The sequence below is a fragment of the Cynoglossus semilaevis genome, chromosome 1 (assembly GCF_000523025.1).
Source record: "Cynoglossus semilaevis isolate Cse_v1.0 chromosome 1, Cse_v1.0, whole genome shotgun sequence".
Classification (NCBI taxonomy): domain Eukaryota; kingdom Metazoa; phylum Chordata; class Actinopteri; order Pleuronectiformes; family Cynoglossidae; genus Cynoglossus; species Cynoglossus semilaevis.
The window spans coordinates 15,122,495-15,135,233 of record NC_024307.1 but is presented as its reverse complement, the minus strand read 5'-3'; the positions used below and the strand labels follow the sequence as shown (position 1 = coordinate 15,135,233).

At 38.2% G+C, this 12,739-nt stretch overlaps 2 protein-coding genes across 4 annotated transcripts in view; one reads left to right on the top strand and one right to left on the bottom strand.

Moving 5' to 3' along the window:
• Positions 1-615: 615 nt before the first annotated feature.
• On the bottom strand, positions 616-5,171 carry cdkn3 (cyclin dependent kinase inhibitor 3). Of its 3 annotated transcripts, none has more exons than XM_008313128.3 (9): positions 5,041-5,171; positions 4,546-4,592; positions 3,372-3,460; positions 3,220-3,275; positions 3,088-3,132; positions 2,432-2,654; positions 2,107-2,138; positions 1,908-2,021; positions 616-1,592 (listed from the first exon to the last, which is right to left on the bottom strand). In XM_008313128.3, exons 3-9 carry the CDS (start codon positions 3,449-3,451, stop codon positions 1,456-1,458), a joined length of 687 nt encoding a protein of 228 aa, XP_008311350.1. In that variant the 5' UTR covers positions 3,452-3,460; positions 4,546-4,592; positions 5,041-5,171; the 3' UTR covers positions 616-1,455. The 3 variants fall into 3 exon arrangements, with proteins under 3 accessions (XP_008311350.1, XP_024911991.1, XP_008311358.1); XM_025056223.1 differs by having other exon boundaries at positions 3,372-3,453; XM_008313136.3 differs by having other exon boundaries at positions 835-1,592; positions 1,908-2,008.
• A 10-nt stretch (positions 5,172-5,181) lies between these two features.
• The window catches only part of LOC103381346 (uncharacterized), an 8,959-nt gene continuing 1,401 nt past the window's right edge, over positions 5,182-12,739 (top strand). The window contains exons 1-13 of the mRNA XM_008313652.3: positions 5,182-5,470; positions 5,780-5,902; positions 6,244-6,290; positions 7,080-7,244; positions 7,483-7,583; positions 7,940-8,058; positions 8,159-8,279; positions 9,146-9,284; positions 9,373-9,477; positions 9,565-9,645; positions 10,032-10,177; positions 10,652-10,759; positions 10,889-11,624. Of these exons, the coding sequence (XP_008311874.2) occupies positions 6,249-6,290; positions 7,080-7,244; positions 7,483-7,583; positions 7,940-8,058; positions 8,159-8,279; positions 9,146-9,284; positions 9,373-9,477; positions 9,565-9,645; positions 10,032-10,177; positions 10,652-10,759; positions 10,889-11,624 (1,863 nt within the window). The 5' untranslated portion in view covers positions 5,182-5,470; positions 5,780-5,902; positions 6,244-6,248. The remainder of the gene's footprint in view (positions 5,471-5,779; positions 5,903-6,243; positions 6,291-7,079; positions 7,245-7,482; positions 7,584-7,939; positions 8,059-8,158; positions 8,280-9,145; positions 9,285-9,372; positions 9,478-9,564; positions 9,646-10,031; positions 10,178-10,651; positions 10,760-10,888; positions 11,625-12,739) is intronic.

Genomic DNA, 12,739 nt, shown 5'->3' with positions numbered 1-12,739 from the left:
ACCCGAACTTAAGGAGAAAAGAAAAGTGGCCGTAAAGTTCAGTGCAGTAATGGCTACAACTGCTCATATCGTCTGGTACCGATTCCTGCAGTGGAAACAGGCCAACAGTAACTGTTGATAATCAACACAAAAGTCTCGGTTGTGGGTTGGTACGAGAGAAAAGCGTTGTAGCACAGGGACAATCTCCGTGTGGTCACTACAACAGTTTTCATGGTGTTCACTTAGATCCATTTCATCCCACTCTGTAGCTCCTGCTGAGAATATTGGGTCAAATGTTGTGTGTTTGTGTCGACCCTGCAGATTCAGTAGATGAACTCCACAGTAAAGACAGAACTTTTTTTAGCTTTAGGAGCAACAGTACTTTGACGGATTCTGCTGTTTAGCATTAGAAAACATCACAGTTCACAAGTTCCGGTTGTTGAATCAGCCATTTCTCACTCCTGAACCGTTTCTGTCTGTGTTTTGTTTTTATGCCAAATATCCCACCTTTAGTAAAAGCAGTGTTTGGTTATTTGTTTACTGTTTTTAATCTGTGCTTTTTAGGCTCCATATTTTTACACACTCCTCATTTCAGGAATCCAAATTTTGAAAAGTGAGTTCTTTTGACCATGATACTTAAAGGATACAAAGTATTTATTGCCATTTTACTACAACTTTTACTGTATCAGGGAGAATGGTCATGTGTGTGAGAAAGTTTAACTTTCATGTCTTTTTAATCCCACTGTGTCACATCGGATAAATAATGTTTTGACTTGATTTGAATCTGAATAAAAAACCCCACTCTTTAAAGTAGATTGAAGTATTTTTGTTTCAAAAAAAAGAATTTGTACAAAATATATTTTGAAATTTTAATCACAGTACTTTATTAATTTGTAAGGTTACAATTTTTTGAATATTCTGTTTGACCAAGCATAGTGCTTGCTTAATAGTTTGATTAATTTGTAGCATTAAATTTAGCTTTTTAAAAAAATAAGTTGTATAAAAATTTAGATTACAGATTAGATCACTATTGATCCCACACTAGGGGAAAAGGTTTTGCATAACTAAGGGCGAGAAAATGGGGAAAAATATTTCCCAATAACACTCATCAAAATACCCCCATGCACTACATGAATTATCTAATTAAAAATAATAATTAAAGAATTTATTAAAACATTCAATAAAATGCATCCAAAATAAACACCCAGACAAAAAAGCAACATTTTGGTTTAGATTTTAAAAACTGACAGAGCATAACAATACACTATGACTTGAGAAATTCATCCAAAATCTACATACTAATCATAGTTTTTGCTAAAATGCCAAAAAATGTAACTTATCAACCAAGTAACAGTACACACAACTTTGAATTTTCTTTTTTCGATTAAAACCAGCGTCAAAGAAAGCAAATATATTATTTTTTTTGTTAAAGTGCAACCATCACAAAACCTGATTTCATCTCCCACAACCAAAACATCAAACACTGACAGAAGAGAAACAGCAATTAAAATAAACGTCAGCCGTCACCGAGACACTGAGCGCTCGGTGAAGACGTCTCTGCTCTGCTGGTACGCCGTGTACTTCTCCTGGAACTCCTGCAGGAAGTTGTATTGCTGAAGAAAGAAAAGTACAAGACGTAACTGTGAGTTAGCCTCTTTTCTGTGTGTTTCTAACTGTGAGTTAGCCTCTTTTCTGTGTTTATTCTAATTTAATGTCATTTTTTGCTCTATACGAGGTAACTTTTCTGTTATGAATGGAACTGTTCTTAAATTATCTTTGTTTTTTTTAATCACATTTATACAATGTTTTTATGTTGCTTGTTTTTGGTCATTGCTAAATAATTAGTTTTTGTGTGTGTTTCTTGGTCATATTTATTGTTTATTTGGTCAAAGACACAGTGATCTACTCCTCTTGCTCCTTCTCTTTACCTTCACAGTCTGAATGGCTCCTCCTCTGTACTCCTTGAGGATGTCGATGGCTTTGCTTGGGGTCATGGATGGGGAAAGCCTGAGCAGCAGACAGGCAGCGACTGAACAAAAGGACTGAACATGAGACGTGGTGGAAAAGAAGACAATGCTAGGACTAAAAAAACAAATTAAAATTAAAGCATAACTAAAATGTTCTCACTTAATGCAGATCGTCCCAGGCCTCCGAAACAACTGAGGAAGGAAGAAGAAAAAGTCTTATTAGTGTCCAGACAAGATGAGGTTGAATTCAAGCACTTTCCCAGCACTTTCAAGGTCTCATTTTAAACATCGCAGCAGCTGTTAGCTTTGATCTTAACCAACTATTACTGTACCTTCAGAGGTACAGTAATAGTTTTTATATACATTATGTCTCAACTAAATTTATACTTGGGCAATGTTTCTACAACATGCATATTATGGGTTCTTCATAGAGACACCCCTGCTGTGGGTCAAACACTGGCCATGACGGAGACGGTGTGACTCACTGGACCAACGTCCTCCTGTTGTTCTCCAGGCTGAACTGCAGCTCCTCCAGGATCTGGCAGCACTGCGGCAGCTCCGGGGCACTTCCATCTGGAAAAGGCATGTGGTGGACGGTGAATCCTCTCTGCTGGTAGACGTCCAGCAGGGCGGGGACACGGTAATGGTTCAGTTCTGCCCTGGTGCAGAAAACGAACACGTCCTGGACGCCCTGGCTGTGGAGCTCCTCTGTGTCAGGACGAGGAAGAGAGTTCAGATGACGATTTCAGTGTTCAGAGGATGTGTTCACCAAGGAAACCTAACATTACTAACCACTACAGACAGGGTAAGTCAAAAAGTTTTAAGACAGATGTTCTAATGCTCTGAGAATTTAGTAACTAATACCAAGGTTGTTGCTGATACCTTCTTTTTTTTTTACAAATCCATATGAGGATTTGTAAAAAACATCCTCATACCCACCGTAGTGGGTGTACTACTACGGTTTATCAAGTCACTGGGTTAGTACTCATTCAAGGATGAGTCATTGAACATCCATCTGAAACATGTTAAGACTCCAACAGCATTGACAAGTTTATCATTAGATTTCTGTCAAGTGGTTTTAAACTGAATTGATCAAAAGTTGAAAAGAGCAGTTTGTGAGCGATGTTAAAAATCCTCTTACCAACATCGCTCTGCAAATTCCTCCTTATCTCCTTGTATTTGCAACCTGAAATCCAATGATAGAAATGTATTTTACCTAAAATTACACAACACAAAGGTAGAAACAAAAACAAAAATAATACTGTCATTTTACCTGGTAGAGCACATATTCCCAGAAACTGTGAGCAATCGACTACTGACAGAGGTAACCTTAAAGAACAGACAGAAAACATCACATCAACATTACCAAATGGGGAAAAAAAACTATTTTTTTTATCTTTAGGAAGGAGGTGAGCTGACATCTACCAGGAGATGTGGATGGGAGTCAGCTGCTCCTCCCCAATGTCTTCATCATCTGATGAGGAGTCAAACTCAATCGTCCTCATGTCTTCACCCTCAGAACAAGGATGAAAGAAAAAAGAAGGAAAAACAAGAATTAAATCCAGGTGTGAGAGACACATCAGAGAGAGACAGAAACACGTTCAGTGGAGGTTGGTTAAAAAAATAAATTAATAATTAGTAATCTTTTTCATTTCCTCAGGAAAGAGGAATAACCACAATGCCTTTCATCACTATCCATTCCTAGTCTCATTTTCTTGTTAGGGTCTGGGTGTGGCTGGAGGCCAGTCAGCTTTAGTATAGAGATTATATTATAGACTGTTATTGTAAACATGGCCACGTTAAGTTTTGGTTAAGATTTGGCCCACGGGCCTTGAGTTTGACATTTTTAGTTTAACATGAAGAATTAACTTAACCCTGAAGATTTGTGGATTGTGGGAGGGTAACCGTCCTCTAAAGTTGGAGGTGAAACCAGTGGCCTTCTTACTGTAAGGCAAGAGTCCTAACCACTCTTCTCTGCTGTGGTGACCACTAACTGTTTTAGTTTAAAACATTCAGTTTGACTTATTTAATAAATTTGACCCTGAAGGCCTGCTCCACAGATGGAGCCTTCCAGCACATTCCAGAAAGACAGGTTTGTCTCTGTCCAAGGACGTCCAAACAGGTCATACAGATCACACTCCCTGTGGAGACTAACTGTACTCACAATGTCCAAAAAAAGTTTAAACTTATTTTAAAAAAGGTCACTTTTGTTTTGCCTCCTTGTGTCTGGACTCCATCTTTATACAGTATATGCTTTTTTTAAGGCATGGATGATATGATAATAAAACACTAGTTTTATTATTATTATTATTTTAAAAAGGACTCAAACTAATAGGCAATGTTAATATAACTAGAAAAGTACAACACATCTGGTGAGTTCCATCAATCTACAGTACTACTACAGTCGTAGCAGTGGCGTCGGCTAACGTTAGCTCGACGACTAATCTGTCTGAACGAGAACAAAACGGCGAAAAACTACACTTTTTAATGTAAACTCTTAAGAATACAATTAAACATTGTTTTTTTAACGACGTGACGACTAATACACGAGGTTATAATAAAAAAAAAAGATACAACAGTTTTTCTTATTTATTCTTACCGGTTAGTGTAGGCTCCTTTGCATGTTTGAACAGCTGCCTGCGTCAGCTGGCGTTTGAAAACAGAGACAACAACCAATCACGTTCAAAGTGGCAACGTGAAGCCACGCCCTCATTTGCGAATCAACCGCCCTCATTGGTGCTCCTGATTTTCATTACGCAGTGCGTATTTTATTTTATTCACCCTTTTTGTTTAGCTTTTAGAAAAAATATTTAAATAATTAAGAATGTTTTCTAAACTTTTATAACATTTATAAAACATAACATAACAATTGTTTTCTATATTTAATATATTTAACATTGTCCAATTTAATATAATGTTAAACTATCTTTATTTTAGTCGAACTCCTTATAAAGAAAGAACATACTGTAACCCCGCAAGGGTTACAGTATGTTCTTTCTTTATGCCCATACGTAAACTCTGTCCCAATATTTTATACTATACAACAGAGTCTTTTTAAAATTATTTTCAAACAAAAATATGTTTTAATACTTACTTGAATATATACTAAAATATACTATAAAGTTAAGCGTAACCAGTAAAAGAGAGCCACTAGGAGGTAATTACTCCTAAACACAAACGCATTGCACGTGCGCGAACTCAAAGGCAGAGGAAAGATGTAGGTACTGCACCGACAGAACACCTCCATGTGGACATGGACACAGTTTATGCCACAAAGCTGACTTCCTCAGTGAATCACTGCTCAGCGAGTGTCCTGCAGGACATCTGCTGCCGTCTGCACGGAGTCAGAGTCACAGATCGTAGTACACAACTACTGCGGACATCACATACTGCAAATACTGCGAAGACTGTTCTACCACAATAGAACTGAAGCGAGAATAAAAACAAAAACAGATTGTGTTCAGAGGATTACTGCAGTTTCTCATCATGTACCTGAAGGTTACAGCAGAGACGCAGTGACTGTGGTGAGTTTAATGTCACTTTTTGGTATCTTTGTCCTCTTTGGGGTAGCATCTATGAGTATATTTCTGGATATTTGGACAGGCTAACCTAATATTTAGGTTTACGATCTTTGACAAGTGTACAACTGACAACAAAATGTTTGTTTTTATACATTTATCTACTGAAGAGAGATCGACATTCAACTAATCCAGTCTAAATGTCGGTGTTTTGTTCGTTTTTCCACTCTTACTGCTTCCACTTTATTGTTTGTGAGGATTTGTGCACGTCGTGTTTTTGCAGTTTTTTTGCTGATCTGTGCCTTCTGTCAGCAGCCCTCCCAGTGTACAGGGAGGGATCTTGGCTCCTGCAGCCCTTCTCCCTGCAGGACTGAGCTCTTTGGCTGCTTCTTCACTTCCTCAGCAGAGAGGCTGCTGGCAGCAGCAACATCTGAGCAGGTACAAAAATAAAATGTGTAACTCTAAATAGAAAAACTAGAAAAGTACAAGTGTCACATAGCACCAAAATTAAATTTTTATGTGTAAACCTGTCTGTTTTGTCATGTCTGAGCTTCTGAGCTGAGGTTTCATGTTACTGAGAGAAAAGCAGGTGGAATTTTCTGCTTTGTTTCCATTGTTCACGTTGAACTGTATCTCTTGAAAACATGCTTTTCTGCTTCATTCAAGTCCACTCTGCTTTGTTTGCCCTCTGCAGTTGCTTGTTTCATTTACAGATTTTTTTTTTTAATGAGGCAGTGTTTGCAAACAGCCTTGTTTGTGTGTTGTGTTTCTCCCTGCAGAGGTCATGAAGCCCCAGGAGACCCAGCTCGTCACTGAAATCTCCAAGGTATTCCTCATTTCTACCTTCATCAAACACAGTATGGTCCTTAAAACGTGTAAACATAGCTGGAACAGAACACTCACTTATAAAACACAGTATTAACTTGAATAGCCTAGTCAAAATTATTGTAAAGTTGTTTTATTTACTTAGTTATCTTCATTTTCTTTATAGTTTGTAAATTAAGTACCACCATGATGACAACATTAGAATAAAGCAGCATATACCTTCCCTATTAGTTCACTATCTCACAAGTAGCTATATTTTTTTTCTAAATGTTGTATTAATTGTGCATGGTATGTTTCAGATTTATTTAATTGAAAATGTAAATGTGAAAATATGAATTTTCCCTTCGTACCACTAGAGAGCGCTTGTGTACCACTGGTGGTTTGTGTACCACAGTTTGAGAACCACTGATTTAAACATTAAAAAAAAAGTTTTTGGACTGTGAATACTTCCATCTAATCACATCTAATAAACTGTAATCTGAACTGAACCCAGTTGTACTGCTCAACACCAAAACATACTGAATCATTACCTAACCTCTAATATAATATAATATAAGTATGAAGAAGTACAAACCTAATTAGATTAAAACCATGTGGTCTAGTGGTGAAAGGACCTTCTCTGTTCTCTGGTCCATCCGTTTGAGCTGCTGTATTTCACTCCAACTTTCACGTTGACCTGAATCACAGATGACCTCAGACTTGTGTTTTACTAGTTAAGATTCAAAGTGTTTTTACTTTAGTGAAATCGTTTCAGATTCACGTTACAAACGTCTGTCCTCCTGCTCCTCAGTTACAGTGCATGGTCTCAGAGCTGAAGACGGGTTTCACCAGCGCTCTGCTGGAGCTCAGTCAGATCCAACACGGAGACACGTACCTGAGGGAGGAGCTGGAGGAGAACAGGAGGAGCTGCCAGAAGAAAGCTCTTCGTCTGGAGACTCTGGTGGAGTCGCTGAGAGTGAGGCTCAAAAATAGGAACAGTTGAAAGTGTTTACATTTGGAAAAGTGAAGAAAAACACAACGGGATGAGAGATTATTTCAACATCTAACATTAAGAAAAGAGATGATTATTCTGCTGAAACGACAGTGCATGCTCAGGTGTAGATAATAAAAATTAAATTTAAGAGATGATTATTCTGCTGAAACGACATAATAAAAATTAAATTCAATTTAAATGTATTTGGTTATTCTTACAGGAAGAACTGAGTTTGGTGCAGCATCAGATCCTGCAGCTAAACAGTCGCAGACAGAAACCTCAGCAGCAGGAAAATATAAGTACATCCAAACATAGAGAAAGGTAAAAGAAAAACACACACAATGACACACTCATTGATGGAAAAGCAGGATCAACATCTTTGTGCCATGATGCAAAATTGACAGTATTTTCTATGGACTGTGGTATAAGGACGATCAACTTTTGCACAAAATTCAGATCCTTGTTGCTAACTGTTTTTTACTGAAGAACTATTTCCTCCATAACCACAATATTTTGGTGAGAATGATTACTGTAATACAGCTCTTTAAAAATACTACTGTCTCAAAATGGTCTGTGGTAAAATAAATATTCATTTCTTTGATTACTGTCTTCTGTTGTATCTGTGATGTCAGTAGAACTGCAGACACACATGTTTCCTTCTGTCCACTGTTGTGCAGCGTTGATGCAGCAGAACCATCACAGACTGTGTGCACGTGTCCGTCCACTGTCTCCAGAGGGAAACTGCTCCTGCACTGTTTCCTGCAGGGACTGAAGGCAGGTCTGAGTGAAGGCACAGGTGACTGTACACCACCACACCACGTCACAGTTGCACTCATTTCTGTATCGTCAAAGCCTCATCATTAAAACGAACCTCAAACACTCCGCCTCCTGGACAGATGCTCGTCATCAGGTGGCCATGCAGCTTCTCCACTCAGAGTGGGAGTACGTCTCCACCCTCAACCAGCTGTATGATCAGTACAGGACTCCACCTGCTCATCACATGGCTGTGGAGCCATAGTAAGTCATCAACAAGTCTTTAACTCATTAATTAAATTTACATTTATATGTCTATAAGCTGACTGTAAGAAGAAATCATTACAAGTAGAAAATGTGGAATCATTTTGAGTTTTCTCATTTAATTATTTTGTATTTCCCATCTTTTGAAGTTTCTTCAGCTTTTCTACATGGTGTAGCTGTTGGTTTAGCTAATTTGGCTAAAATGACTGCCATGTTGCTAGTTCTGTTGGCTAAAATTTTGATATTTATATTATAACAACTTCTCCCAAAGTTACAATTTCTTTTAGTTTTAACTAAGTGTGGCTATCTGACTATGTTTTTAAATTGGATAGTCTTCTATGAAGTTTTTCTTCTTTGCTAATTAGCTTTTTTTGACTATATTCTTGGCTACCTGTAAGCTAATTTTTCAACAACATGCCATTACATATAACTGTTATTTGGCAGATCTTTAGCTATTCATATGGCCTATTAATTTCTATTTTCTTTGCTGGATAGCTGTTGCTACATTTCTGGTTAATTTAACAATTAACAACAAAACTTTTGTTATTTCATGACAGCAGACATTTGTGCATTTACAACACGACAACTTCCTGTTCCACTGTTCCTTCCTTACGATACTAAAAATGTGGTCGACTACTTTTCTGGACAATATTCTTTCATTTTTATAGATAATTAAGCATTATTTTTATTGATAATTATGTTTTTATTTGGCTTTTTTTTAAAAGCTTTTCAAAAGCTTTTTTAAAATAATTATGTTTTTATTTGGCTTTTTTTAAAAGCTTTTCACAAACGATCTCATCGAGTTTATTTAAGATCAATCTGTATCCTTTTCCAACTTGCTGCATCAAGAACTTTATTTTTTTTAGTCAGCGGTATCTAAAGTTTGTGGAGCAGCTGCTGCAGCGACACCTGCTGTTCAGAAACACACTGCAGGAGCGACTCTCCGCTGAACACTGGAAATCTCTGGTTGGAGACATCTTGGTGCAGCTCATTGGTCAAAACGATGTAAGTTGGTAAATGTTTTTTTTTTCTTTAGTATTAGCTACAAAGTCTGAAGGTCTGAGATGTTCACCTTGGTGTCCATGTGGTCCAGACAACTTTTGCAGACATGTACCTGGGATACACCACCACTCTGGCCTCCTTCCTCTCACTGGAGTTTAACAGACTGAACCATCCTGAGGAAGAACACAAAGTACAGGTGATATTGACTCTGAAGAATGTGCTGTTCTCATGTCGTTGTCACATAAAGACGACGGACGGACTGATCTGTATCTGTGGTCCACAGATGGACAGAGAGGAAATGAAGCTGCTCTCTCTGCTCTTGGCTCCTGTTTCTCGCATACACAGCTACCTGAGTCACATTCAGGTGAGTTCAGCAACACAAGGGGGCGACACTGCACATCAACAGTCACACATGTGGTGGAGATCGCATCTTATTCAAAGTAAAACCATGGCAAGGCCAGTTTTGGTTAAAATATATGGTCCACGCTGTGGGAAACACGAAAATATGAAATCTTTATTTATATGTTAACATCAGTGACGTAGGACACATTGCATCGTCAGTTGAAGAATGATGGTAAATAATGACATGTTCTGTGTGACATACAACAGGTTGAGCTGGTGATAATAACAACAGGTTTTAGTGTCAAGTATAATGACACTGTGGAGCTCCTTCATAAGAGTCATATCAGAATCATGTTGTCTTCAAGAGAGGACACTGCAGCCCTGACTGACTGTTTGTCCTCCGTGTAGAACCTGTTGCAGTGGACAGGTAAAGAACATCCTGACTGCAGCCTCCTGCTGGGCACTGAGCGAGCGCTGAGGACCGTGTTGTCTCGCTGTCATGTGATTCTGGAGGAGGATGTCAGATGGGAGGAGAGAGAGGCTGCCGGACAAAGGTCAGATCCTGTGGGCACCATCTGTGGACCACAGGGCGAAAGGCAAACAATACAAATTACTAACTACTAAAAATCTTTGAAATTAAAACTAAAAACTTCTTGCATGTCATCGCACAGAGGGGCTCAGCTTCACGGCCAAGACTAGATACACTATAAGCTTCAAATGTTTACTTTCAAACAGAAAAGGCAAGTCCACTTTAAGAAAAAGAAATTAGACAAACCAGATCAAGATGATATGTTTATTTTATATATACTTTTTCTCATTAATCTTTCATATCTCATGTCATATGTCGACTAAAACAAGTTATCATACATCACATATAATATAATATAGTAATAAAAATAAAGTAATAGTTGTACTAATAATATTATAATAATAATAATATACATACAATACCTAGTAGTATTGAGTGTACTAGGGTCACGTTTAACGATGACGTCATCATTTGACAACAATATCTTCTCGACCAGCAGCAGCTGCTCCGACGCTGCAGCAGCTTCGTCATCTGCAAACTGTTGCAGCAGAAACCATCAGAGCAGAGAACCTCAGAGGAACAGGGACGAGACCAAGTCAGCTCACAGGTCAGTACCGCCCTCTGCTGTTCTTATTATCACACAACACCACAACAATAGCGTTAATTCACAAGCGAGGTTTACTCTCAAGAACAAACTGCAGAATTTGTGAAACATGTTTTTGTCTCTGTCCCCCAGATACATCCAGAATGCTGGTCCTCTCACCAACGGTGTGGATGTCCACCAATCCATGCGTCTGGAATGCTGGTCCTGCAGTCCAGTGAGAAGGAAGAGTTCTGGACGAGATTGGACGTCTCTAAACCGACCAGCCCGCGACTGTGGACATGTCTCTTGTTCTGTTCTCACACCGGATGCTGCAGGGTGGACGGAGAACAGTGACTCAGGTCAGGGCACCTTCAGCCAACCCACAGGTAGAAGCACCAACGGGTTGGACGCAGCTTCTTCTGCAACCAACGGCCTCCAGGACTGTGAGACGGACGCTGATGACACTTCAGCCTTCGACTACTCCTCTGTGACCTCCTGCAGCCCTGATGGCACCCTCCGGAGGGACATGACAGGAAGTGTAGAGGAGGATGAAGAAGAAGAGGAGGAGGAGGAGGAGGAGGAAGAAGAAGATGAGGAGGAGGAGGACAGTCAGGTGCCTGTGCTGTTGAAGCCCTCATGCAGTCAGAAACAGCAGCAGCAGCAGTCGTCCAGAGACGCTCCCAGAGAGAGGACAGTGTGTCTAAGGTGGCAGATTCCCAGACTGACTCCTCACCCTCCTCTCAGACCAACTGCTGGTTCCTGTGTGGACAGATCCAAACCATGTCTCATGAGCTCCCATGGGAAGAGGGTGGTCAGTGTCAGGAAAGGCTCGCCGCCTCTTCATCCTAAAAGTGCCTTCAGGCCCATCTGGGACGACCCGTCCAAACAGGTGGGTTGAACCTTCACCAGTCATTCGACTGATTAAATGTAAAGGTCCAAACTGATTCAATCAGATTATTATTACTTGTAAAAAATTATTAATACACATTTGAGTCTGTCAGCCCTGACAGGGTTTTGCATCGCATGCATATATGCAATACAATGGTCCATCATTTCCAAAAATGTGTAAATATGTCAACTAGTGATATCAGCATAATCTATTGAGGAATGTTTAGGTAATGGTTTTTGTCATAATTCACTGACACCATCATTTCTATCTGTGCATTTCCTTGCACAAAGAGAGACTATTAACTTAAAACTTAACTCTTAAACAAGGCAGGATCACTAAGAAAAAGATGCAAACATGCAAAATGAAGAGTTTACTAAAAAAAAAATCAAAACGTTTTGGAAAAAAATATTCTCAAAATGCTCGAGTTTAATGAGAAACATGCAAAAAAAGATACAATTTTGAATTTCTTTTTTCAAAATTTTTAATCATAATTTCTCTATCTAACCAACATGACATGCTAATTTAAGATTTTCCTGTAAAAATTCGAAAAAAAGTTTTCAAAAAAATTTATCAAAATCCTCTAATTTGACGAAAACCATGCAGAAAAGATTAATTAAAAAAAAGAACATGACCAAAAATGAAATGCAAACGGAGGGTTTTACTGAAAACAAATTTCTTGAAAAAATTTAAAATGCTCTAATTTGACGAGAAACATGCAGAAAACATGAAATTTTGAATTTCTTTTTTCAAACATTTTCATGAACACTTTTCAACTTTTGACCGACATGCCATGCGAAATTAAGATTTTACCAAAAATTAAAAAAAAATAAAAATGCTTTAATTTGATGAGAAACATGCAGAAAATGTAAAATTTTGAATTTCTTTTTCCAAACATTTTCATGAAAATTTTTCAACTTTTGACTGGCATCACAAGCGAAAATAGGATTTTCCTAAAAAAAAAAATTCCCAAAAATTTTTCAAAATGCTTTAATTCGATGAGAAACATGCAGAAAACATGAAATTTTGTATTTCTTTTTTTAAACATTTACATGAAAAATTTTCAACTTTTGACTGACATCACAAGCGAAAATAGGATTTTCCTAAAAAAAAAAAAT